This window comes from Phalacrocorax aristotelis, chromosome 9, assembly GCF_949628215.1.
Source record: "Phalacrocorax aristotelis chromosome 9, bGulAri2.1, whole genome shotgun sequence".
In the NCBI taxonomy this organism is placed as follows: domain Eukaryota; kingdom Metazoa; phylum Chordata; class Aves; order Suliformes; family Phalacrocoracidae; genus Phalacrocorax; species Phalacrocorax aristotelis.
Genome location: NC_134284.1, coordinates 20,288,663 through 20,315,745, shown reverse-complemented (window position 1 = coordinate 20,315,745; position 27,083 = coordinate 20,288,663). Strand labels below are relative to the sequence as shown.

Sequence of the window (27,083 nt, the reverse complement as noted above, 5' to 3'; positions counted from 1 at the left end):
AAACAAATGTGCTGAGGACCATCACTTAAAAATCCCTTAAGAGATTGATACTGGGTAAAATACACTCTTTCCAATACAGTTCATTGTTTTCAGGAAAATGATTAACCCACAGGAACAGTACCATCAGAAAAGATAACTCAAAATTTATTAAATTTTAATAAAGGTTCTTAGTTTGGATGTTGATCAATTTCTCATAGAAAAACGATTTGCGGTGGCTAATAAAGCCCATTACTGCTACTTTCAAGCCCGAAGAGAATACATACTCAGTAGCTGTTCATCCCTTTGCTTCCTCCTGGGTTGTACATAAGTAGCATTAAATGAATCTGTAATAAGCAATGAAGGCCTGCTCAACATTTCCAAGGAACATCCATTCAGATGGCTGCAGAAAAAAAGGTAAAAATCTCACTTTTGCATTCTGCAAAATAAGACAGCTAGCTTCCAGATGTCTGCATGTAGAGAAATCAAACTCCTCAGTAGCTGAATGTTTCCTGCTTCAAACTTACAAATAAATAAAACTGAGTGGAATGAGGAAACCCAGAGCTAATGCTTGTTTCAAACTGATTAATCTGAATGCAAGATAAATCAGTGGTCTTAGAGTGGGAAAGGCACTGCTGTTTCCATACCTGTTTATCACACACTGAATGATGCACACAGAACACAAAGTCTAAGAAATATATAAGGCTAAGTCGAACTTACATCTCCCTCTTGTGGTTGAAATCAACTGCATAAACAATTTCTTCCTCTCCATCCTTGACAATCTTCCAAATCGTGCCTCCTATCATGTGGCCAGCTGGCAATGGTGTGATTGATAAACCATGTCCTTTCCCTACAAAAGTTTTCAATATTTGAGGCACATTACATGTATTAAAATCTCTGAAACTCTGAAAAAAAGACAGTAATTTTAAACAACTGAACACCAGCATTATTACTGGGGAAAAAAGTCAAATAAACTATGAAAAAATCAGTAACATATCTGTCCTTCCCATCTAACGAGTAACTTAAAAATTCTTTGCAATTCACTTCTTTTTTGCCTCCAGAAAAAGAAATTGAAGATCACGTCTTCCCTCTGCCTCCCACTGGTACTCAGAGGCACTGATATAACTACAGACCTAAACAACAGTAAATTATATTACAAACATACCATATGAAAGCAGTTACACTGGTGAAAAGCAGACCCCTCTCTGCGGCAACAGAAAATGTTTACTGTACCATTCCCTGTCTAGGACCTTACAAAAACACATACAAATTACACAGACTCTAAGTTCACGTGCTGCAGTCAGGCATGACAGATCTTTTCAGCACCTGATGCCTTTTTTTAATGCACTGTTGGTCCTTGTCATTGGTGCTAGCCTGCATCTTTGTCAGAGTAAAACTAGATGACCCATGACCATTACTCACTGACTTTGCTGCATTCCACAAGTTGAACTGAAGTGCACAGCTTTGATAATAATGAAAACATACATTTTCTTAGATGCATCCATCAAGTCCTTTTGAATCACTTCATTAAATATGATAAAAGAATGGTGTTTTGAAAAGTTGTTCACTAAAATTACTTCCAAGATGTAAAAGTTGGCAGCACAGACATAGCCTTGCTACAAATACCGTAAAAAAGGGTCAGCAGCCTTTCAAGGATGGCATCCCATTTCTATTTTCCAAACTACAGGGCAAGTATTTTGGCAAGCATCATTCAAGAACTGGGAGATACTGCATCTCAGAGACAAGCTTCTGGTGTCAGCTTCTATATGTTTTTGTTCAAGAACAGGGTTTCCATTTCATTCTGGTCTTTGAATTCAACAGGAGTGAGAACCTCCTGATTCCCCAGATGCCATGGTTTCTAGCAATAAGCTACACTGAGTATCATTCAGAGTCAATGACGACCTCCTCATTAAATCATCCGCATGCTGTAACTTAATCTCTGCAACCTATTCATTCTCTAGAGACCTTTCCTTTGTGTTACTGGTTACTGAAGAGTTCCAAGTTCAGACCTGCAAAAGGCACATTTCAAAACTTAATCCCTTTAAAAAAAAGTTACTTTTAACTCAATGACTCCGATGCCTTTCAGTAGAAGTAATTTATTGGAACTTTGGTGACAACTTTACCTTTCAAATTCACAATCTGAGAAAACTTCAGCTGTTGTATCTTATCAAAGGCTGCATCTACATCATCCAATGTAAAGAGCGTGAAATCTTCAGTATTATGGCGGGACTAAAACAAATAAGAAGTATAGGGCATTTAAGAACCTGAGCACTCTACCACATCAAAGATGTTGTGTATGAAAGTATCAACTTAAATATACCTGGTACAGATCATACATAAACATCTGTCCCATTTTATATACAGGAATAGTTGCATAAATGGCACAATTCAACCCCATTTTTCCAACTGCATATGGAAGAGCACCAAGGTGTAGAGGGTCAGGATGAGAAAGAAGAACAGCATCAACCTGGTGTACATGTCTACAAAAAGAGCGACAACAAAAGTTGGTGAAAAGAACTCTGTATGAGGATATATACTCCCTATTATGGCTATTTCAAGAATACATACACAGTCTGAATGCCAAAGAAGAAAACTTAAATCCTTCCAGGTTTAGAACAAAGTCTTTAAAATCTTAATTAAAAGTTACAGGTATTTGCAAACATTCAAGCAGTTAAAAATGCAAGTGACTTATGAAAAATAATTTCAAGATCTGGAAGACATAAGTTTCACATAAAGTTCTTGATTAGAAGAGACCTTAATATATACTTGGACACCAGAAAGTACATTAACTGAAGGGCCAAAAATATTATCAGTGCAGACATGCTACAAATTGTTTAGACACCTGAAAACCTAAAACAGACTACATCTTTTCTTCTGATGAGAAAGGCCAAGTAACAGGACCAAAGACACAACAATCCTTAAACTGGTAAGGATCAAATCAAAATATATTTCTTTAAAAACAGAAAGTATCAAATACATTAATTTAAGAAAAATGGCACATATATTTTGGGGGTTTTATTAATTTTAAAAAAGGAAGATTTTTTTTTCTTCTTGTGAAGTTGTTCAGACTAAAAACTTCCTACCTGTCATAATCTAAAAACTTGAGGGCATAAAACATATGCAACAAGTAAAAATACAAGTTGGGCTGAAAGCTTTTTTTTTTCTCCCTTACACAGTAACTGGGGCACACACGTTCTTCTTGATGGCTGTTATTAAAAAGGGGATTTTATCTAACTGCTTCTCAGATAAGACACTCCAGAAGTTTTACAAATTATCCTTAGTACATAATAATCCTCAGTTAAAAGACTTCAAACACACAGGTGTGTCAATGCTAGAGAAATGAATCTATAAAAACAGCATCACAAAGCTCAGTTTCTTTCAGGAATTTCCATGTTTCCATCCTAACCTTGTAATCAAAGCTTGCATCAGCCCATCTCCTTGCTGTAAACCTGCAGAAGTTCAGTATTAACATCTAGACAGGTTTATTTCTTTGCAGGGCTAGGATAACTAACAGAAGCTGTTTTCCTGACTGACACAGTCTATTCAACTTGAAACAAGAGGCGAGAGTTGAACCACTTTGTATTCAGCCTACATACACTAAGTACTCTTTCATTTAAAACTCAGTTAACCATTCTGAATTAGTTTAGAGCCAAGGTCAGTCTCCCATAAACTCTGCTCTGTGTCATGTTTACAAAAACCCAAAACATTCAAGCCAAAACAAACGCAAAACAGTTTGAGAATTACAGTTAATAGATGTAACTCATTAGACTCACAAGAGAAAAAACAAGCTTTCAATGGAAAATATTCAGCACCATAATTCCTTTCATGTAGAATATACTCAAATAAAAAAAGAAAAAAATTTTTATTTAACCATGCAATGGTACATGTATGGGGATATATTTTGAAAACTTTCAGAAAAGGACAAGACCTATTAAACAAAAAAAAGTGTATGAACTAAACTACTTACTTCCTCAGAGAATCAATAATATCCATAGAAAAGTTTTCATCCCAGCCACAGTCCAAAAGAAAACGAAATTCATCTACTTGCAACAGATAGCAAAGGGCAGATTCCTCCTGCACCCCTGAAAGCGTTGTCAACTTGATAATCGAAGTCATTTTCCTCTCCAAGTGTTTAATCTCCAAAAGAACTAACCTGAATGGGGGAAAAGTGTTTCACTGACTAATCCAAAGCAAAAGCCTATTTATTTAGATGGAACTTCATGTATTTCTGAGAGTACAACTGTGAATATTGTTAAAGATAGCTCCCAGATATCAATTAAGTCTCAGATATTAAACTGGATAAATGTGATCGTTGCAGGTCTTTTGTTATTAAAGATTTTTTTTAACAATACGGATGACTAGGAGCGGCGCAGCTAACAGCAACTCCCCCCCTCCGGGGGCCGGACGGGGCACCCAGACACAGCGCACCCCGCGCTGAGGACCCCCAAGCCCAGCGGCTGCCCGAGAGGGACCCAGGGCGGGGCGGGCCGGGGGCTCCCCACGGCGGCTCCGGCGCCCAGTCGGGCCCCGCCGGCCGGCCCTGATGGGGTGGGTGATCCTCGCCGGCCGGGCCCAGCAATAACGGGGCGAGCCCTCCGCCCGTTCCAGTCCCAGGAGCAAGAGAAGGAGGAAGAGCAGGAAGAGAAGGGCGATCCCGGAGAGGGCCAGCCGAGCAGTTGACGTCTCAGGACCGGGCCGAGCCCGGCTCCCGCGGGGAGGAGAGGGGCGTTCGGCAGCAGGCACTACTCCCCCCGCCGCCGGCGGTTGCCGTTACCTGCCTCGCAGGCTGCCCACGCGCCGGCCTCCCTCAAGCCCACCGGAGCACGCGCCCTCCGCCGCTGCCTCTGCCTCTCCCCCGCACAGCTCCCTCCGCCATCTTGCGAGAGGCGGGGAGAAGAAGGAGGGGAGGTGGAAGGGTACCGGACGGCACCACCGCCCGGCCGCCAGCGGGGGAGAGCCCTGCTCCCCCTCTTCCTGCGCAGCCGGTGGGCGCGTCCGGCCCGCTGGCACCGCCCGTTGTTGCCCTTGGCGTGAGGCGGCGTGGGCCTGGTGGCGGCGGGGACCGGTAATGGCAATGGCTGGGGGGGTTAGGGGGCTTCCCATGGTACCGGCGGCAGCTGCCCCCTCTCCCCCACCCCTGCGGCCGGGACGCGGCGGGGCGGGCGGCGGCGCGCCTGCCCCCGCGGGCTCCGGCGGGCGGCGCGTTCCCGGGCAAGGTCGGGGGCAGGGTCTGTCCGTGCGCGGTGGAGGCGGAAGGCCGGCAGGGCCCTCCCGCGAGCCAGTACCGGGGGCGCCGGCCTGGGGAGGGCAGAACCTGCCACCGTGAGCCCCCGGACCGCCCCGGGTGCCCGGTGCGCCGCCGGCCGCGGCGGCTGGGAGGGCAGCGGCGCTGTGTGGCTTCCCTGGCGCCTCTTGTAACTCCCAGGCAGGCGGTAACCCGGAGGGTTTTGGTTAGGTTGGAAAATGCACGGTGGGCTTTAGCAATATCCTTTCTTATCTGCCAGTTCCCCGCTTAACGTGCAGCTTACCTTTCGGCCTTGTTACTGATAATAAAGTGTCCGTCTGCAGTGGTTTAGGTTATAAATGCATCCGTAATGTTTTACAACACAAACTTCAGAATTGTTAGAGTTACTTTAATGGGTAAATTGCCCTACAACATTTAAATGAAACTATTTCACATGGGATATCTTAAAGAGATGTTCTATTTCTCTCCCATTTTAGGACAAAATTCTATTTCCCAGGGCCAAGAGTTAGTTAGGATTAATTCTAAGAAACCTGTTTGTGGTTTTGAGAACCACATGTGTCTCATAGGAAGCGTTTGATGGCCCTCATGTTTGTTACGCTGCTGTAGGGTCCTAGTAAGTGAGGTTAAAGGTGCCAGATGTACAACAGTTTCCATGTACATATTTATCAGTAACTCTTGTCTTTTATGCTTTTGTTTTTAGCAGTCATGGTGAATTTCGCCCAAGCTGTGCGTGACCACTGGGTTCACATCCTTGTTCCCTTAGGATTTGTGATTGGATGCTATTTGGACAGAAAGAATGATGAAAAACTGTCTGCCTTCAGAAACAAGAGTTTGTTATATAGAAGGTCTGCTTTATGATGCCTCTTACATAAATATGTTGTTATTTTGCAAAGTACTTCTCTGTTTGTTTTGAGAGTCCTTAAGTATAAAAAAAAATCAGTGATGCTGTCAAAATATTAAAGGGAAGAAAGCCCTAAAAATTTCAGCAACCATTCATCAAGGGACTTAGGTCACTAGTGCCTTCTGAAAATTGGGGCTTTAGGAGCCATCTTAGTCATGAAAGAAAGGGTCATTAACTGCTGTCAAGTTTTTAGTCATGAAATGTGGAAACCATTATTTTGTGTCTCTCTAAAACTTCAGTGCTTGAATTTTAGTTTTCAGCTTTTCAGTGGATTATAGCAAACTTCAGTCTTAAATTTAAAATCATCACAGCACTTTTTAAGTAAATATTTTTATAATTGTGTTATTTAAAAATAACTAAGTTTTTGAAAATGAACACAACCTTTATGTTGGCAACTGCTGTATCTTCACTGGAGGATGTGATGATACACGTTGATCCGTTTGGGCTTACGGGCTGGCTTCTCAGGGAGAATTCAGATAACGCATTGCCTTATTTATGTCAGTTCTCCTAATTCTATATTAGACCACAGAGCTTATGAAACAACACGGAGAAAAAACTCCACCCTGCATAGCAGAGACTAATAGTAGGAATGTTATTATCAGTTATCCGTTTGCAGGTGGATGCAAACTGATAATACTCTGGTCTCACTAAGTTAGTTCTGAGTAAGAAAGTAACCTTATGACAAAACCCACTCCACCGTTACATGGGTGCTTTTCTTACTGCAGGCGCTGGTGAAGTTGGGCTGGCATTTCAGCATATTGCAAAAATCCCTCTGCTTTCACACCTAGTTCTCTTCCCACTAAAGTAATGAGTTATCGTGTTTCAAAGAAGTAGAATTTTTCCTTTTGGAGCCCATTATCTAAGAAGTCTGTTAACTCCTCAGAGGCCAGCTGTCCTGTGCTTCCATTTAAATGAACAGGAGTTAAGAGGACTCAGTCCTTTGAAGCTTTGGAAGGAAAAGAGGAAGCTTATCAGTACTGAAAGACTTTTAACTGATGAGGATTGTAAGGAAAGTTAAATTTATACATAACTCAAAGTATTGTAGAATGATTAATTCTATTAGTAATTATTTTACAAAACATATTCAAATTTTAGTCTCTTTCCTCTATTTTATTTTTCTTTCCACACAGAGAGTTGAAGCCTGGTGAAGAAGCTACATGGAAATAAAGGCTGCTGCTGAAATGGGAAATATTTTTGTTTGGTTCATCATCTTAGCTCACATGTTGAAAGAATAGGATTACGGTTTTAATCTTGAGAGAATATGTAAAGGTCCAGAAAAGGCCACCTGCAATTCATGGGCACCAGTTTAATTTCCAACCTTACTTTTTGGAAAATTATTTAATTACATGACTACTCTGTGTCCAGGAATTCCATTAGTCCATAAGTGCTGAGAAACTTTTGTCCCCAGGAGTCATACTCTGGAGCAGGGGAAAAATTATGTAATAAAGAAAAACTATGCAAAACTGATTGGTGTTGATATGTACGGTGTGGTATTCACGTGTTTATACCCAGTTTATGAACTAGCCTTTGAAGGAATGCTTAACATAGACCAGGAAATGTGGTCGATGGTTGGTTGGGTTTTTTTTTAACTGAATCTGCACAAGTTTCTTTCCCGATTTCCCCGGTCGGCACGGCTGCCCGGGATGGCAGCCAGCAGGCACTGCCGCCGGGGGGGCAGCTGGGGAGAAGAGGGTCGGCGGCGCTGCCGAGCTTTGGCTAAACCCGGTGCTGTGGGGAAAGCCCTCCTTCCCTGGGCAGGGGACGTTGCGGGACGGGCTGCGCGGACCCCTTTGGCGGCCTCCGTATCGCCAGGGGGTGCCGCCAGGCCGCGCGCCGGCCTCGCCCACAGGCGACCCTGCGCGGATTGGCTGCAACGGGCCATCGAGTAGGGGGCGGCTTGATTGGCTGGGGAGGTCACGTGAGGCGGAGGCTGCTGGCCGTTGACAATAAACATGGAGTCGATCTTCCACGAGCGGGTGAGTGCTGGGTGGGTCCTGCTCCCTCCCTTCCTCCCGCCTCCTCTCTGTGGGGGCCGGCCGGGCTAGGGGTGCTTTCTCTGAGGAGCTGCTCGGGGCGGCGACCTGGTCTCCCCCCAGGGCAGTCCTCTGTTGCCGCGGGGTGCGCTTGGCCCCTGCCCTCTCCGGCCGGGCCGGGCCGGGCCGCGCCGCGCTGCGCTGCGCTGCCCCTCCCCTCCCCGGCGCCCTCCCGGCGGCGGGCCGTAGGCGGCGGCTCGGTTCCCTCTGCCGGGGGAGAGCAGGGACCCATGGCCCGGCCTGGCCTGCCGGCTCGGCGGGATGGGGAAGTGCTGTTACTGGAGACCGGAGAGGCTCAGGGCTGAGCCTCGGCGTTCCCTCGCACGGTGACAGCTCTTCCGGGGTCCTCAGGAACATACCCGAGGCATGGGAAGGTGCAGGCTGCGCCTGCCTCTGGCTCTTGAAAGAGAACTCGCGTGGCTGAGAAATGAGCGTGCAGGGCAGCTCCTGCGCTCTCGGACGCATCTCTTCGCCTCGTCTCGCCTGGCGTGGTTGGGGTTGTGTAAGAGGCAGAGCGAAGGAGAGCTGTTAAGGAAATGCTAATTTGCGTACTGTGCTTCTGTGTGCTGAGCAGTCCTTCCTGTTTTGGAGGACAAATGCTTCTATGAACTGCTGTGATTTAGCCAGGTTCACAGATACAAACTATTAAAATATAATTATATTTTTCCACGTTCTTTGCCAACATCTCTGCGCCTTTATGCGTTAAGTTTAATACTAGTTTTTATACCCTATTCTTATGCATAATGGTTGGTTGACTTAGCAAATAAAGCAAGAGAGCTGTATAAATTCCGTAAAGAAATAAAATTACTGTTCTGAAATCCACAGAACCTGAGGAGTGTCTCTCAAACTAGGTTTGGGTAGCAAAACTTGACAAGCATTGTGGTGTTAAACAGCTGCTGTTCAGAGGGTGAGCGTTGGATTTCAGCCATTATGGCCTGTGCTACAGTGACCCTCAGTTTAGTCTATATTTGAAAATTAGTTCAGAACAAGTGTACTTTTCTCTTATGTGGTGTAGCTGATCGCATAATGAAATGATAACTTTTTAATGATTAAGTTGCTTTATAGTTTAATGACAACTGTTGAAATTGAACTGACAGGGCATAATACGTTCAAAGTTATAAGCTGATTGTAATTTGTAGTTGTTACAGGTTTTGGGTGGGGTTAATAGACCTGGGTATCTTACATGTGAAACATAAGTTTTTCCTGCTAAGTTAGTTATGCATTTAAAAAGTTACACCTGAATGCCTGTTTTAAATTGGAGTACCAAATATTTTTATCTCGTTATACTATTATTTTAGTGAAAACTTAACTGAACCTCTTTTTTCTCACTTCCTGTCAAAATATTTGAAGTGTTGCATGTACAGGCACACTGTCCACTGGAATCTGCACACCTCAGATGTTCCAATGAAAACGCATGAAAAACATGGTATTTGTAAAGGAGATCAACAAAACAAAAACCTAAGCAATGTCCAGTTTTTAACAGGGAAATGCCAGTTGCAGAAAGCAGGGCTTATGGAGCCCGTATCTTAGAATTTGGCCCTTTCTTGTATCTTTTAAAAGTGGTTAAAACACTGAAAGCAGGGCAGCAGTTTACATCAAGATAGGTTTCAATGGGGGATTTCAGATTATGGAAGGATGTAGTGTTCTCTGCAGAAAAAAACCCTGAAGTTAATGTCTGTTAAAAACTGTAAGATCAGTTTTCTCTTCTGCATTTTGCACTTAATATATACCGATGGTACATAGGAAAAGTGATGTTTATTACTTTAAGATAAAACTGTACAAATACAGGAAGGTCCTTTTAGTGAAATTAAGATTTGAGCCTGCACTACAGCTCATTTTCAAAGGTATTTTAATACCTCTTTGTTCCTAAATTGGTTTCATATAATTCTGGTGGAGAGACCTGTGATTCTTGAGCAGGTTCTTCTGCTATAGTTTTATCATATGACCAGTGGTAGGGATGTGGTCCCGAAGGGACAGGAGTTGTCATTTAGTCTTGAATTTCTTGTTGTGGATAGGACATGAGCTGGAGGTTGTTTCTGGATTCTGTTGGACCCTGGAATTTTAGAGATTCCTGCTGTAAGGGAGATCATGGGAGATTTCTGCATATAATCTGTATGACGCTTTCGTGGAAGTTTGAAGAATATTCCTGCAAAGCATGCTCTTGTATTCTTAGTTTCTGTGGGTTTGGCAGGAGGGAGGGACAGTCTTGATTTTTTTTTTTTTGTTGAGGAGTTTTAGTTTGTTTTCAATAGAGTGCATGCACATTAGAGTTCTTAACGTAAATAAAATTGGGGACTGATTAAAACAAGAGAAAAGCAGGATTTAAAAACTGCTGTTAATCTTGTAGTTTGGTTGTTTGTAAAGAAAGATTGCTTTTCATGGGAAGCTGGTTGTTTTGGTTTTGTTTTTTTTAACACAGGCAGTATTTTATCTGCACTTATGAAAATGATGGAGCTTGATATGCATTCATTCCAATTAGATATTTTTTAATTTGTGCTACAAAGTCATGACTGACATTTCTAATATACTCATTTCTAATTTGGGTTGACAGTCTAAAAATGTTCTCCGGTGTGCTGGATGTATAACAACATATTTCGAGTGTCTTCCATTTAAATGGATTATCAACAAAAAATATTTTTGTTGTTGAATATGCTGAATTTCATTATTTTTCTTGTCACCTCATCATCACCATCAAGATTTTAGAAACAGTACTATTAGCTTCTTTTATCTAGCTCCTATACATAGATTTCATGTGGAAAATGAGCTTTACTGCTCCTCCAGCTCCTAATCACTTTCTCAGCAATAAACAAATTGGTTATAACATGAACTGGGTCAGTAACCTGAAATGAAGGTAATAAATTCTGCAGATGTATACTTCTCAATCTCTCCAAAGTCCTAAAAATCTGCTTTTCATTAGCTACATGTGGAGACCAGACTGCCAACAGCCACATCTAGAAGGGAAGAAAAGTTTAAAGAGAATGAAAGCATCTGTTGCAGAAAACACTTGTTACTAGGAAGTAGATATCTAAACCATTTCATTTTCACGTGGTGGTAATTTGGAAGAGGACAGAATCCATTGTCCTGATGGCTGCAGAGTTCTTGTGTGATTTGGTCAGGCCTTTGGCAATTTTTACAGTGTTTTCAAAAGTAACGTTTTTGAATAACAAGAAATTTATTTCATTTGAGGAAATAACATAGTACGTGTGTTGGTTTTTTTCCCCATCAAATTGATGGGAGGGTTGTATTCTATAGTTTGCAGTGTAAGACATCCAAAGAATATATGGCATTCTGGGTGAGTGGGGAGGGCAGGAAGTTTGAAATGGTTGAGTCATTTTAGAGTAAAAAACTTAATGTGATTTTTTGTTGTTGTTGTCTTTGGTATTTTTTTCTCTTCCAATGTTAGCAAGAAGGCTCGTTGTGTGCTCAGCACTGCCTGAATAATTTGCTACAAGGGGAATATTTTAGTCCTGTTGAGTTATCATCTATTGCACAGCAGTTGGATGAGGAAGAAAGAATGCGAATGGCAGAGGGAGGAGTGTCTAGTGAAGAATATAGAACATTTTTACAGGTAAAATCTTCCTAATTGGAGGTTGCTTGATATTTGCCTAAAATCTAACACTGTGTAGTGCAGACCTGCTATTCTTGCATAGCTAAAGAAGGTTAATTTCCTAGTGCTAGAACTTCCTAAATTTATAGGCCTTTTCATTCATGCATCTTAAATCTGGCATTTTCAAATGTTACTAGTACAGTTTTACAATAATTCTACAAAAAGCTACATCATCTTACAGGTAGGAAGGTCAGGCATGGTGAGGAGGAAGATTGGTGTTTTGCCTTTTGTTTTTGTAAGCCAGTGGCAGAGATAGGAACAGGAGTTCCCGTGTCCATCTGTCCTTCAAGCACTGAGCATTTCTAATTGAAAGGTTTGAGTTTTTAATTAATAAGCTTATTTGTGTATTGTAAACAGCCTTACAGACTAGGACGTATTTAATTGTTGCTTTAATTATGTGCAGTTATATTTATTCTCAAAACTGAATTATTTCCAACCTTTTATGCTTATACCGTTTTCCCCTCTTTTCCTTCCCAACCTCACACTGAGCAGCAGCCTTCTGTAAACATGGATGATAGTGGATTCTTCTCAATTCAAGTAAGCGTGGCTCTATACTGACAGAATTTAATTATGCAGTATATGTTCTTTCATATAATTTAAATGGCACTGAGCTTTTTCATCTAGTTTCCAGTCTATAGGCTTAATGGGATTAAGTGCTGAACTTCTAACTCTTCAGACTGTTTTCCATTAAGAGCAGTGACTTGCAGTTCTTCAGTTCAAGGGCCCTTAAAAACATAGTAGAAGCATGGACTCCTGAGCTGTGAAGTGACACCTGCTGGCAATAAGCTTGATTTCCAAGTTGCTGCTTATAGGTACTTCAGGTGTAGACCTTGGCTTCCACAGACTACAGGTGAAAAAGCAGCCTTGAGATTGTTTTCTCAAATTATAGACTGTACAGCCCTTGGCAATGGCTACAGGGTTATCACAGTCACTTACAGAATGGAAAGAGCTGCAATACCTGCATTCCAGTTTTTATAACATGCTCCAGACACTTTAGAGCTGGGTTTTTCCTTTTCTTTTTTTTTTTTTTTAAAAAAGGACCATAATGGAAAAGTAATTAATAAGAAATATTTAAACCAGAACAACAACAGAAAAGGTATTAAACACCAAACTGGGGCTTGCATCTAGACTAGAGCTGTAGGCAATGTTTTGCACCTTTGGCTGTCTCCCGGGCTTTCAGAGGTGCTTTTCAATGTTCCAGAATCCTTTCGGAATCTCTCTTCCTTATGGTGGGACAGGGCTGTTTTTCTATTAAATGAAAAACCATTAAAAATTTGGCATTTCTTGCATTCTTCATTGCGCTGCTTCAGTATTGAAGCTGGAAAAAATGCTTCCTCATATCCTACCTTTTTTTGCCCTGTCATTGCTTTGCTTGCTTGCTACATAGTTGGCTTGCTGCAAGGAAGATGTCTCACAGCATTATTTCAGATAGCTTTAAAGAGTTATTGTAAAAGGGTTTGTGCTAATGTACCTGGCTGATCCTGTGACAAACCAGTGGTGCAAAATTTCCTGTGGTTACTGTGGGGAAGGATGATGTTGTATTGGGGGGAGAGGGAGGGCAGAGCAGCACAATGAGAGCAGAGAGATGACAAGTTATGAAGCATTTGTGAGAGGCATTGCAGTGTTGTCTGGGGGAGTAAGCTTATTAACACATTTCAGTTAAATCCTAGTTTTGTTATTTCCCCTTAGATGTAGTATGTGTGTTATGTTTGCATGTAGAGTCATGACAGTTATGTTTTGAATAATGTGATTCCCAGGTTTCCTAGCAATGTTTTGAAAACTAAGTTTTATGAGAACAGTATAATTGTTCATAGCAGCTAAGATGGTTGCATTGCTTAAGTTTGGATTTGACTGGTTTGACTCACGAAAAGTGCTATTTTTTGACAGGTTATAAGCAATGCCTTGAAAGTTTGGGGTTTAGAACTAATCCTCTTCAACAGTCCAGAGTATCAGAGGCTTGGGATCGACCCTATGTAAGACATCTTTTTTTCTTAGCACCCTGCTCTTTCATTTTACAGAAAAATAGTAGTCTTAATCTATGATTTAAATCTTTCTTTAATATATTATTTCAGGCTCCGTTGCATTCTGGTGTTTTTATTATCTCCTCTGTCTTTAATTTTTTCCTTTTGGGGGTGTATATAAGCATCTGTCCTCTGTGCCTTCATGGTATCTCAGTATCTGTGGCATCACAGGTATATGGAGATTTCACTGTTGTTGACAATTTCATAAATGTTATAAAAGCAGTTTGAGTACTCTTTAACATCAACAGTTGTATTACTGAAATTTTATTATAGAAGTTTAAATTAGTGGTAGCAAAGAAGTTAAACATTAATATGCATTCCAATATTAGAGTATTTAATTTTATCTATACCTTTTGTTTTTCTTTTTACAGAAATGAAAAATCATTTATTTGTAATTATAAGGAACACTGGTTTACAGTTCGAAAGTTAGGAAAACAGGTGACATTGTCTCTTTTTATTTAAAAGTTGACTTCAGACTGGGGGTGGAAAAGTGGTTGCGAGTAGACCATGTGTTGGCCTTTACAAGCTTCTGCTGCAGTTTGCTTTAATAGTATGCCATATTTAAAAAAAAAAACAACAAAAAAAACCAAACAAACAAAAAAAACCGGTAAATGTTTGTTATAACACAAAAATGCCACACAGCTTTTTATAAATGTTAGCCTGGGGAAAGACCCTAGGATCAATTCCCCAGTAAACCTGTCCTCTAGGGAGTTGCAGCTCTGGTAGAGTCTCTGTGATATCTTAAGCTCTTTTCTTTCTTTTCTGCATGAAAAATAGCAGAAAAATTGTATGGGGGGTGGGGAGGGAGGACTCCTAGACAATGATTAGGATTCCTATGGAATGCAAACTTATTTTAATGCGCTAAATTATTGACATTGTAAAAATAATTTTGCTCATCCAAATGGACAGTAGGTATAAGAAAAAGTTCAAATTCCAAATGTATTAATGTTTATGATTATCCATCAGTATAAGGTTGGGGAAAGTAGAATCACAACTTTGCACTATTTTAGAAGACTTTCTGAAATAGTTGCATTAAAAGCAGGAAATAGGAAAGGTAAGGGATGGCCATACAAATATACGGTACATACATGATAACTCAAGTCATATCTGTGTCCCTTGTAACACCAATGCAGTGTTTTATTTCAGTAGCCAATCATTGTTCTGGATCATACTACATAAGCTTTATACAAGATAAGCTGGTTTGGTGTTTGTTTTTTTCAGGTTTTTTTTTTTTGTCATAGAATGTTCATGAAATAAGCTTTTCGAGCCGACAGTAGCGGAGAAGAGTCTCTTTACCCATTTGGTTCATTTTGCAAGTGGTGGCTACCTATGTTGTCATCCAAATTAAATTTTGTTTGGATTTTTTTTTTAATTTCACCTGTGAGTAAACAAACTCTGTTGTTCTGCTTTAGTTTAAAAGCATAGCTAATGTTTACAGGGTATTTTTATATATATTTGATATCAAAAAGGCTGAACAATCTCTTAAAAGTACAGGAATGTTCCTTATATGTACAACCATGTTGGGTGGAGTTTTATGAGATAGTATGCTAGCCCAAAATGTCTTAAGTCTTAAGGTGGAGGGGGGGTGTCTTTTGCTTATACATGCGGCTTATAACCCCACGAAGACAACACTAGGTGTCTGTTATCTAGAGACTAATGAGAAAAGATAGACGAAACAGGTCAACTTGGATTTGACCTGCTTCCCTTCTGTTACAGTTAAAGCAAAATTAGTTCACCAAATCTTCCTCTTCCATATTGCCTTTTAAAAGTTTGTCTGTAATCTGTCCATTATATTCGTTTACGTAACTTTTTATTCCCCATTCCTATACTGTTGGTCGTTTTAGTCTTTCCTGGTGGCAGAGGGTGTTTTTGACAAATTAAGTGACTGGATGTCAGAATGGTAGATAGTCACTTACTTGTATTCCAGGTGAATTATAGTATGGGCCTGACGGCAAGTGTATGACTGCGTATACGGAAGTTTGGGTAGATGAATGCATTTCTGTGAGAATGGAGATAGAATTCTCCTACTATCTGAAATGGTGCTTTCTGGTTAAAATTGGATAATATCGAATGAGCATGGTATAAAAAAGGTTCTTCAGATCGATTGCAATATACGTGGGGTTTTAAAGGTAGACTATTTTGTTGTCAGTGTTGAATATATCTTCTCTCTAAAAGAAGAATGACAGTTGCCTTCTTCAGGGATCTAGAAATGATCTGTGTATATTTATCTCAAGTGTCCTCTATTGTAATATTACGCTGTACCATCAGCATATTAAATTCAAGTTTTTCTTAATTTTTACATTTAAAAATTATTTCAGAAGTAAACATTAGTTTTCAGCATCACCAGCTATTAAAGGCAGAATTTCTAATGAAAGTATTTTATGGAAAGAACTCAGCTTCTGTTTCCTGTATCTATTAATTTCTTAAGATACAGCATTAAGTTTGAAAGGGTTTGTTCCTTCATTAGTCTCTGAACATATTTAAAACTAGGATTAAGCAGAATTTTAGAACGATGTCTGAAATAATTCTTCTGCCATTATATTTCGATTTATCTGTTTTAATCTGTTTGCCTGGTAACAGTGTTGAGTAATGGGAGAGAGCATGCAGTATTTCCCCATTCAGATCTCCTGTTAGCTGAAGACTTTCTGAAGGGTAACCTTTAGCAGTATAGGTATTGTGCATCGAAAGACTTCTAATTTGATACTTTATTTTACTAGATTTATTTGGATATTCCATCATAGAAAATGACCACAATGTACAGAAATGGATTACCAAGTAATCTTTATGCTAATTTGTTCTCTCAAACCTTTTTTTTCTTAATTACAGTGGTTTAACTTGAACTCTCTCTTGATGGGTCCAGAACTAATATCAGATACATATCTTGCACTTTTCTTGGCTCAATTACAACAGGAAGGTAATAGTAACTTGCAGATGTTAAATCTCATTAATTAAAAGTAGGTAATAATCATTATTTATTAGAACTTATGTATTCAGTTAACTACCCTTAGTTTTATGATTGAAATAGTGAAATAACCCAAGTCCTTATAATGAAAGGTAGAGCCTTACATTGTAATAAATTGCACACTGTGTTGATATAGTATGTATTTTAGAGAGTTTATGCATGCACCTTAATGCTGTAGACTTACGATTTATTTTTCTCAGGTTATTCCATATTTGTAGTAAAAGGTGACCTGCCAGACTGTGAGGCTGATCAGCTATTGCAGATGATTCGGGTACAACAGATGCAGCGACCAAAACTCATTGGAGAAGAGACAGCACAGTCAAGAGATCAGAGGTAAGGTAAACAGAGATTTCATTTTAATAATGTGCGGTATGATCGACTTCCATGATTAATGCCTACATGGAGACATTAAGAAGTAACTAGAAGGACCTTTAGTGCAATATGCTTACTACTGTTGCACACAGGAAAAGCAAGCTGGTAGAATGCAAATGGTGTATTTTTAAGTTGGCAAAAACTACCTTAATAAGGCCTCAATCTTTCTATATGTGTAAGTGTTGTATAGTGCAGACTTTTAACTTCATGATTACAGTATGTTTCCAATTATAGTAAAATGCATTAGCAAATCTTACATTAATAGTAATCTATAATTAAGACTGGCTTATGCATTCTGTCATAAGTAGAAAAGAACAAGAAACCCATATCTGAATTCCACATCATATAAATCATACAGCATTCCCTTTTGGAATAACTTCACTGTAAACGTTATGGTGCTGCTCTGTTGTGATGCATGCTGCTAATATAAAACATCCTTGCAAGCATATAAAGTACTACTTCTGCAATAATTTTATCACCTTTTCATAGTGACTAAATTGTGTACTGATAGAAAGGCTTAAGGCTTTTCAGATGAATGAATCCAGTATTTCTTCCCCTTAGTAAAGGTAAACTGGTGTTGTAAATTGATGGAATAAACACAAACTACTTGGCAGTAACATGGAAAGTGTGTGTAGTTTACAGAGGGTCTGTTGCTCTAGCGTGGTCATCAGAGCTTCCTGAGGAGGAGACCACATGCAGTATTTGCTGCTGGTTTCACTGTTTAGATAGCAATAGGTTCAGATAACATGTCTTATTGCTTTTTGTAGGCTTATTGTTTTTGAATTTTATCCTATCAAACAGATTCTTGTCAATGTGTGCATGAGTTCAGAGTTGCAGTGCTTTTTCATGTAGAAATGAAAATATTTGTTTATATAATAGATCTTCATAATAGAAAAGTATTTTCCAAAGTTAAAAAAAGTGGAGTTAAATCAGCAGAAAATATTTACTTTAAATCTCACAGTAAAAGTTAATATAATTTCTGTCTGAATTCTGCCATAATTGTATCAATTTCCCAGGCTACCCAGAAGTGATGTGGACCAAGCAATAGAAGTTAACCATCCTTTTGATGGAACAGGCGTGTTAGATGAAGATGAAGAGAATTTTCAGAGAGCCCTGGCTCTAAGTAGGCAGGAAATTGATATGGAGGATGAAGAAGCTGATCTTCGCAGAGCCATTCAACTCAGCATGCAAGGTACAGTGCTCATCTAAGTTTCTCTCTTACAGTGTTTGTGTTGCTTATGCTTTAGGCAGCTGCTGAAATCAGTTTCAGTCAGCCACTTTTTCCAGTATGTATCAAGATCTCTGAAAAGACTAGCTTTGAGGCATGAAAGAACAATCCAGAATTTCCTGTAGCTATCTTCTTTCTGCTTTTTGAAAAATTTTAACTTTCATCTTAACATTGATCATTAGGAAGCAAGAACAAAAAAGCAAGGGTGGCAGGAGGGAAGGGAAACAGTCCTAAGGTGAGGAGGAGAGATAGGATGAAGTGAAGTTTGCCTACGTGCTTATTCTTTCTCCAAGTCTCTTTCTTCCTCTCAAGTTTTGAAGACATTCTCTTAAACTATATTTAATTTACTAACTTTATTTTACTGTAATTAGAAGGATATGGCATGTTCTGTTTTAGGTAGTCGTCGAAGCGAGTTCTCAGTCTCATTACCACAGAATGTTCCTCAGTCGCCTCACACCAGTCAGACAGACTCCCTTTCTTCAGAAGAGCTGCGAAAGAGAAGACAAGCGTATTTTGAAAAGTAAAGTAGTTGAGAGAAAACTGCATGTAGAAGTACACGTCATATTTTTTAGTGCTTTTGGGGCGTGCATGGGTTTCTGTCTGAGGTCTAGCTTAACTTCTCTCTCCTTACATGTTTTCTTAACAGTACCTGAACTTTGCTATTCCCAGGTGGTTCCTATGAAGAAAAGAAACCTGTAAAAAAGAGGGGATCTGTTAGTAATGAAACATCAGTCTTGTGAAGAAAGAAAACATACATGTGTTAGAAGTATTTTAAATAAAACCCTGTAAATTTCTGTAATTATCTTCCTGAAAAGTATTCTTTCGCTAAGACTTTGCTTCTGGTAATGATGCCTCTAATGTGCATCACATGAAAGCATCCTAGATGATATTTTATGTTGCTGTTCTGGAGTACCTTCTTCATACCCAGTTTGGGGTATTGTGGTAGCTTTTCCTTATTTCCATCTCCTAGTGATGGATGAAATAAAGACCAGGGAGAAATGTTATGAATGGGAGGAGGTTGACCTTGTGTGAGAGAGTAAGATGCAGAACATACAAATTCTGGGAAAATAGTAATGTGGCTTATAATATTGGGAAGATAGGTGTCTGAAGGTTAGCAGGGTGCAAAAATTGAAGATATTTTAGGTGCAGGGTGTTATTTTAGGGTGTTATTGTACCAAACAGCTTCTACTTCTCACTCTTCACCTTTCTTACAATGAAGTAGACCTGATACAGGTCTTATACTGATATTAATCTTATACTCTTAAAAATTTATAACACTTCCAGGCAGCAACAACAGCTACAGCAGCAAGATCGGACCCCAAGCCTACATTATAAGCCAGCTCTAAGCTCAAGCACTCCAGAAGCTGACCCAGGTATTGTTTTTTAAACTTCTTTCCAACAGAGAAGTATTTATGTCTTTTTCACCTTTGTGTGCACCGTTCCCTAACTTTCCTTGTCTGTCTACTTCCTCACTCCAGCAGCCATTCAGACTGTGTATCACAGCCATTGCTCTTCTTGGCAGGAAAGGATCACTGTCTTGAAAAGCCTGTTCTGCTTTGAATGTCAATATCCTGTTTCAAAGTGAAGAGTGTAACTATTAGACCATTTGCGTTCTGGGTTTGCTTTTTGTTGTTTTGCTTGTCTTGAGCATTACAAATTACAATCTTTGATGGCATTTGTGCCAACAATTTGCTTTCTAAATAACTCTTAAAATTTTTATGACAATACAATAAACTTGGAGTAATACCTGACAAAATTACTGGAACCAGTTTTCAGCAGAACATAGTATGTAGGCTTTACCATATTAGGTATTGGTGATCCCAAATTAATGTGTATTACCTGTTACAGACTGACTGTTGTGGATGGAGAGCTAAGTGTAAAATATTCAATGGTTAAAAAGAAAAACAAAAACCCAACAACAAAAAACCATCCAAAAAACCAAAACCAGTTTGGGGGTGGTGGTGGTGGGTGGAAACAGGTGGGTATAGACAAAAGGAACAATGAAAGCATTTAACTACAGCTGAGAACTAGCTCTGTGCACTTATTACTACTTGCATGCATTTATTTTCTTTAGGAGGTGATATGAGTGAAGAAGACATGCTTCAAGCAGCCATGAATATGTCTCTGGAATCTGTTAGAAACCACTTGAATACAGAAGAGGAGAAATGATATAACTCTTTTTTCCCCTTATTGTCAAAACACTAAGTCTCCATTATAATTTTACTGTGTGGATGTTGCACAAGCAGGGTTCATTTCAGAGTTCTGGAAGCAGGAATGAAAGGGTGTGGGAGGTCAGTTTAGAGGGAATCTGCAAATACAAAAAAATTGCACTAACTTAGAAAACTGTAGCACTCCTACTACAGAACATCTGTTCATAAGATTAGCTGTATTAAAATTACTTAAACTATTCAGATGAACAAAGTTAAACATGTGTAGCAGCTGTAGCTTGCACTTAAAAAGCAAGTTTGTTTTGAAGAATTCTATAGAAAGTACAAAAGGTGCTGAAAACCATTTTCAACTGATTTCCTTCAGTACTTACGGAAAAATAGATACAAGTAGTAAGTTGTGCTCATTAATTAAGTTCTCTGTAAGAAATAACTCAAAATGGGAAAAAATTAAAATCTGTTTATATTAGATAATTTATTTTGTGATTGTTTATTCTTAATGACTTAATGTCACCTTTTTGATCCTGCTGTCCACTTTTGAAGTGACCCATTCTACAGGAGAAACATGAATCCATAAATTTCATACTTTGCAATTCAAGAGAAAATCTTCAGTGTATTGTTGATTGTGATGTTACTCCTGAATCTTTCAGTGAATTCTGACCTTCTAACACTTTCTGGCTTTACTTTCAGTTCCACCTGTAAAATTTTCAGATCCATGTTTTAAGTAGGATTTTTGCATTGCCCTATTGTCTTTTGGCAGATAACTTGCCTTCTTTGGTTTGGTTTTTTGTTTGTTTTCTTATGCTCTTCGTAGTTATGCCACTGTCCTTACTATAAAAGTAGCATATAATTGGTTGGGTTAAACAGGTTTTCTTTTCTACCTCTTCTGCAGTCTTTTTTCCTCTTCAAGCTCAACCCTTCATTCTGGCCTTTCAGTATGAAAGAGCTGTAACTGAGTCTAGGAGAAAGGAGGAGGGGATGTAGGTGCCATAAAGTCAGTGCCACACACAAAGGTGCATTCCTGCAGTCTGAAATGACCCCTGCACAAATAGTTCTTTTAAGAATGAATATTTATGTCTGTGTGGATGTTCTTTCGAAAATGCTTTTTATGAGTGTCTGTCAGAATATTGCAGCTTTTTCAGGAATAGCCTTTATTCACGCACCTTAAAATATTTTTATTATGCTGTTTCTGATCCTGAGAAAAATTGGGGAGCAAAGTTTGTGAGATAGGTTATGGTATTAGACATTTGCTTTGATATCCAGGATGAATGTGTAACAGGGTGACCAAACCTGACTTTCAACTTTAGTGAAACAATTAAGATCTGTTTCATTTTCCTAAATGGTGCTTGAAATTCAAATTCTGTTTACATTTAAATTATATAGAAATATGTTGTACATAGACTATGTAAGCTGTAGTCCACTTGATGCATTTAACAGCACAGGCATTCTACGAATCTTTTGAAGATAACAATCACAGAATCACAGAATGGTGGGGGTTGGAAGGGACCTCTGGAAATCATCTTGTCCAACCCCAGTGCTTGAGCAGGCACACCTAGAGCAGGGGGCACAGGAATGCGTCCAGGTGGGTTTTGAATGTCTCCAGGGAAGGAGACTCCACAGCCTCCCTGGGCAGCCTGTGCCCCTGCTCTGGCACCCTCACAGGAAAGTTTTTTCTCATGTTTAGCTGGAACTCCCTGTGTTCCAACTTGTGCCCATTGCCCCTTGTCCTGTCGTTGGGCACTAATGAAAAGAGTCTAGTCCCAAATAACCCCAAATTTCTTTATCAAAATATGCTGAAGTGATACCATTGCACAATAGTAACATTCAGTTAAAATTAGTATGAAATGAATGGTAGCTAGATGGAAATACACATTCAGCATCAGGTAGTACTACACATGAAAGGAGTCTTACCTCTCAGTAAAGACTTGTTTACAGCAATGGTTTCTTGATAGCTTAGGATGTAAATTTCTGCTTTCAGTTTAAAATTTATATGAAACTGAAAATAGGAGAGGGATCTCTGAAGCACTGAATTATTTCTTCACTTGTCTGTAGATTATCCACAGCTTTAATTTCCCTTCTTCTGTTGTGCCATAAATTGACTGTGAAATAAGACACTCGCTTTTATAAGTAGGTATTGGCTGGCAACTTGATATCAGTACTTGGAACTTGGATCTTTTATCCTCTATTATAAGAATATAATAAAAATGTATTATTTCTATAGTTATGTAGTGTAGCAGCCCTATGCTTAAAAAAAAAATCTAAGCCCCTTGAATTGCATTAACTGTAACCCATGACAGTGACATGTTTTTATAATCCCTAAAGCACGGAGGTTTACATTTGAACTTTCATGTCACTTTGTAAGTTATTTCATCACCCAAGTGTGTTACCATGTAAGGAGTATAAAGTAACAGTGCCTGAAAAGCACAACCCTGTCAATGATTACAGGGCTAACCATATTCCTTTCTGTGTAGAAACACTGTCACTCTACAAATGCTGCTTTGATTTGCAGAGGAATGTCAAGTTTAATGAAGGAGGCGTATCTGCCTAGTCAAGCAGTTAAGAGGTAGCAATTTAAGATATGTTAATTGCACCAGGGGAAAAGACTAATACTAACTGCTGACAGTACATATTTTATAACCCATCCCTAAAGTTCAAAATGTGTGGACCTGCCAAAAAGCTGTCAATAAAAATCTGATCTCATTTTTGGTGTGCATTCTTTAAGTGATAAACAGTTCTCAACGTGGCTGAACTACGCTTATAACATGTTTACTAATTTAGAGCCTATTTCTAGTGTTATCTATTCTGTCAGGCTGAAGTTTTTTTTTTTCCCTGTGTTATTGTACCTTTAGGCCAAAGTCCACTGTAAAAGAGCAGAAATTGATTTTTAATTACAGTATCATATTTGAGGGAATTTCAGACTTCATTCATCCAACAGATTTTTACCCTCTTCCTCAGAGTGAATTGTCCATGTGACATAATTTGTGTTTTACTGCCTATGGAAATCAAAGGGGTAAGGGAATGAGTGATACTTACCTTAAAGGTCTTCCAATATTATTCTGTAATATCATTCTGTAAACTCCTTTCATGGTCTTGTAATGAGGGCAGGAGGAAAGTGGTGTAATGCAGTCATGCTTGAATGCAATTCTTGTTAGGCACATCAGGTATAAATACAAGCTATTTGAATGCTCACATTTTTCTGGGCTTGAAACTTGGCTGATACAATACTGTCTTACTCTCCCAACATTTGGGCTCCTTGTGCCCTTCAGACAACTCCTGCAAGTTTAAATGTAATTTTCAGCAAAGGTACTCTTATATTTTCATACTTACTACTTTGCAGACTACTTAAAAATTACCAATACAAAGTTAAATCTCCAATGTGTTTTAATGTTGGACTATTGCTTCTATTACAAATCAGTAAAATGGTGGGGAGTCTAAAATGGCCTCTGCACATGTCTAGTAAACAATTCTATTTCTGTATCTCAGACAAATGTCATTTGCAAGATGTTTTATTACAAAACTGACAATTAGGCTTTTAAAAATGAACAAGAACATGTTACAGTTCTAAAATGTGAAATTTTCTAGAAATTAGTTATTGCTTCAAATAATGATGAAAATGTACAAATGGTGACCTTTTTACTGCAAAATATCATCAGGAAGGGGATTGTAGAACTCTAGAACTCAGACTTACAAAGAAGTATTATTGTACAATTCGTGTTACTAGCACATACTTTTGAAGGAATTGAAAAGAGAACCCAAGGAAAAGACAAATTGAAGTGGAAAAATGTTTTTAAGGGCTTAGATATAAAATTATGTTGCTCACTTGGTAAGCCATTACTGTTTTGCATAAAATAAACTTAACTCCTGGGAAATCCTCATAAATAATTAAAAGTTTAACAGCCAATACCCGTTCCCCACATGCACATAATCAGTTCAAGTAAGGACAATACTTAATACATTCAAAAGGGCCCAGTCCAAATATTCAATTCTTTAGTTTCAAATTAGTAGCTTTTTTGTGTTGTATCCAGGTTTGCACCTTAAAAGCATGAGCTGTTTTGCAATAAATGTTAACTTGTATACACACGTTTTGCCTTCCTTGCATTTCAGACATGGAGGGAGTGCTTTAGTATTTAACCTGCCATAGTCACTTCCTTCCCCAATTACAGTTCTTCAGAACACTAGAGTATATGTGACTTTCCAACTGCTTTTACGCAATCAAAAGGTTTTTACTTTATTTTCTTTGTTAAGAAAAGCAAATAATTGTTACTACGCCTACATTTTTTTTCACCCCCACTCTCCAGTATAGCCACTGTGAATTCAGGAAGGGAAACTTATGAAAGGGTTTGAACAAGAAGGGATGTAATATTTAAATGCCACTGCACAAAAAAAGGAGAAAAACCTTGATATTGTGTTTAAAGCATGCAAGCATTGATAATTTTTTTTTTTTTTTTTTTTGCTACATGAAACCCCATGTGTACAAAACAGTGTAGAGATAGATTTTGTAAGGGAATAATTTTCATCTCTTGCCTAATGTGTATTTTCAGTAATAGGGGTTTTTTGTCTTTGAGACTCTGCTTTCAGTATCATGTCTTTGGCTCTGGATTCCTGTACGATTTTTGTTTCTATTTTGGGTATATAAAGCATATATAAAACTAAAAAGATTTAAAAAAGGAAAGCTGAAATGCTTTGTAATTGTTTTGACTGGAAAATGGCAGTGCTGTTTGATATTTTGAAAATGCTCTCCAAATAAGCACGAATATATATGGTTGTATTTGATATCCCTTTTTTTAAATAAATATGATTATGGCTTCTAATGTTTCTCTCTTGACCCGAGTATTTGCATATGTGCTTTCCTTTATGTGTGGATTGGGAACAGAGTCATCAAACATTAAAATTTCATCTTTAATATCAGTGGGCTTTGCACCAGATGTTGTGTATATACATTAACAGTGGGGTAATCTTCTGTTGCTCATAACTGGCATTTCATCATCTCTGATGTCTTTTCATCTGTTGGCACTCAACATTTACGTAAAGGCGTCCCTGTTAGGAAGAAAGTTGGTGCTGATTATACTTCTGGTACATCTTTAAAAATTGTATGCTTTCTAATTTTAAAATAAGCTTATGTTTCCTGTTTTGCTGCCAGAATACACATTCTTTTTCTGAAACAATGTACTGGTTTTGTAGCTTAGTCAATGCAGAGAGTTTACTAGATGGTTTCTGTGTACCTTTATCAACAGTAGATGAAGCCAGCCAGCTAAAAAATTAGTTGCAATGTGAAATAGTCAGTTTCTAGTTTTTCAAGGCTAGTAATGAAAAAAAAGCGGGGAAAAAAGCCATTTGTGCTACTTTATTGACTTCTTGACTTACTTGGTAATATAAAATGAACCATAATAGGAGACATTTTTAAAATCTCTAAACATTTTTAAAAGTCTGGAGGACACCCCAACCTTATTTGAAAAATGTTAAGACAAGTTTCCCATAAAAATCAATTAACTGAACACTACTGGAAAAGATGACACGTCTTCTATCTCCTGTGGACCCATATGGTTTTGTTAAACTATGGTATAGGGTGTTTTGAGCACTGTAAACTTTTCATCTCCATTAAACCCAACTGATTAAGGTTCATGCTAAATCACAGTACTAATACTTCCTACAATTCTGGTGCATGGGTGGTTTTCTTGAACTAGATTTGAAGTAGTGTATGGTTGTTTTTATTATGGATAATTGTAAGGGTGGTAAATACACTATTACACGTAAAATTTGGTAATGTATAAACCTGGTCATAAAATTCTTCACTGAAGAAAAGGCAGAGCAATCTTTATTAGAAAACAGTTGAACCTGGCAGCTATTTCAGTTACTTTTAACTTCTGAACTCCTGGACTACATCCTATGCCCAACCTCAGCTGCCTCTGAGTGACAGTGGGCAGCAAAGCCCAGAAGGCCGGGCAGTGCTGCAGGGCAGCCTTGAGCCCTTCGCAAGGCCCTGGATGGTTGTTTGGGAAGCAATAGGCTGATTTCTGCATAGCTGCGATGTCTGACAGCTTCCAAGTCCAGAGCGTGTGTCTTCTGCCTGCTGCATTCTCAGCTCCTCTCTAGAAATATTAAGATTTCTCCTGTGAAATGCTCTTTCTTCTCAACTTCATTTTACCATTGATCTGGTGCTTTAATCTTTTTATGCAGTTAATTTGAAACTAGCAATGTGCTAGCTGCTATTTTATTTCCAGTATCAGCGATTTGTCAGTATTGTTCATGTTTTAATACTGCTGTAATAGTGCAGTACCCTTGTAGTCCCCAATAATTTTAAGTACCTCATTTGATCAAAACCAAAAACAGCTCGGAACTGGCGCAGCATCGGGGTTGTGGCTGGAAATCCAGCCACGCACCACCGCATCTGCAGCCAAAGCAGAAGCGGCCTAGTGCTTCGGGAACGTGCCTAGTTTGTAAAAACACACATTCACATATGCAATGTCTCTTCTTGCAGCAGTTGCACGCTATGTTTTGCTAATGACGCATGGCCCGAGTATGCCTATGTCATAATGCTCGAGTTCGCGTTAATGACAGGGCGTCATCACCCGC

General features: G+C 39.0%; 3 protein-coding genes across 7 annotated transcripts in view; 2 read left to right on the top strand and 1 right to left on the bottom strand.

Moving 5' to 3' along the window:
- The window catches only part of CPSF2 (cleavage and polyadenylation specific factor 2), a 43,503-nt gene extending 38,618 nt beyond the window's left edge, over positions 1 to 4,885 (bottom strand). For all 3 annotated transcript variants that reach the window (XM_075103738.1, XM_075103737.1, XM_075103739.1), the window contains exons 1-6: positions 4,751 to 4,885; positions 3,944 to 4,129; positions 2,297 to 2,456; positions 2,100 to 2,205; positions 697 to 826; positions 264 to 379 (exon numbers count right to left, since the gene is read on the bottom strand). In XM_075103738.1, the coding sequence (XP_074959839.1) occupies positions 264 to 379; positions 697 to 826; positions 2,100 to 2,205; positions 2,297 to 2,456; positions 3,944 to 4,092 (661 nt within the window). In that variant the 5' untranslated portion in view covers positions 4,093 to 4,129; positions 4,751 to 4,885. The remainder of the gene's footprint in view (positions 1 to 263; positions 380 to 696; positions 827 to 2,099; positions 2,206 to 2,296; positions 2,457 to 3,943; positions 4,130 to 4,750) is intronic.
- Positions 4,886 to 4,933: 48 nt separating this feature from the next.
- Positions 4,934 to 7,589, top strand: NDUFB1 (NADH:ubiquinone oxidoreductase subunit B1). Of its 2 annotated transcripts, none has more exons than XM_075103742.1 (3): positions 4,934 to 5,041; positions 5,922 to 6,066; positions 7,253 to 7,589. In XM_075103742.1, the coding sequence occupies exons 2-3, from the start codon at positions 5,927 to 5,929 to the stop codon at positions 7,287 to 7,289; spliced, it is 177 nt and encodes a 58-aa protein (XP_074959843.1). In that variant the 5' UTR covers positions 4,934 to 5,041; positions 5,922 to 5,926; the 3' UTR covers positions 7,290 to 7,589. The 2 variants fall into 2 exon arrangements, with proteins under 2 accessions (XP_074959843.1, XP_074959844.1); XM_075103743.1 differs by having other exon boundaries at positions 4,943 to 5,041; positions 5,925 to 6,066.
- A 428-nt stretch (positions 7,590 to 8,017) lies between these two features.
- On the top strand, positions 8,018 to 23,210 carry ATXN3 (ataxin 3). 2 transcript variants are annotated; one of them, XM_075103741.1, is made up of 11 exons: positions 8,018 to 8,098; positions 11,559 to 11,723; positions 12,255 to 12,299; positions 13,650 to 13,735; positions 14,155 to 14,221; positions 16,610 to 16,697; positions 16,964 to 17,078; positions 18,134 to 18,309; positions 18,742 to 18,865; positions 19,630 to 19,718; positions 20,420 to 23,210. In XM_075103741.1, the coding sequence occupies exons 1-11, from the start codon at positions 8,075 to 8,077 to the stop codon at positions 20,512 to 20,514; spliced, it is 1,074 nt and encodes a 357-aa protein (XP_074959842.1). In that variant the 5' UTR covers positions 8,018 to 8,074; the 3' UTR covers positions 20,515 to 23,210. The 2 variants fall into 2 exon arrangements, with proteins under 2 accessions (XP_074959842.1, XP_074959841.1); XM_075103740.1 differs by having other exon boundaries at positions 16,946 to 17,078.
- The last annotated feature ends 3,873 nt before the right edge of the window (positions 23,211 to 27,083 follow it).

Excerpts from the sequence above, each read along its gene's own strand:
- NDUFB1 (XM_075103742.1), top strand. The coding sequence starts at position 5,927 with ATGGTGAATTTCGCCCAAGCTGTGCGTGACCACTGGGTTCACATCCTT. Across the intron at positions 6,067-7,252 it reads AAGAGTTTGTTATATAGAAG|AGAGTTGAAGCCTGGTGAAG; the intron begins GTCTGCTTTATG and ends CTTTCCACACAG.
- ATXN3 (XM_075103740.1), top strand. The coding sequence starts at position 8,075 with ATGGAGTCGATCTTCCACGAGCGG. Across the intron at positions 8,099-11,558 it reads AGTCGATCTTCCACGAGCGG|CAAGAAGGCTCGTTGTGTGC; the intron begins GTGAGTGCTGGG and ends TTCCAATGTTAG. Across the intron at positions 11,724-12,254 it reads AATATAGAACATTTTTACAG|CAGCCTTCTGTAAACATGGA; the intron begins GTAAAATCTTCC and ends CACACTGAGCAG.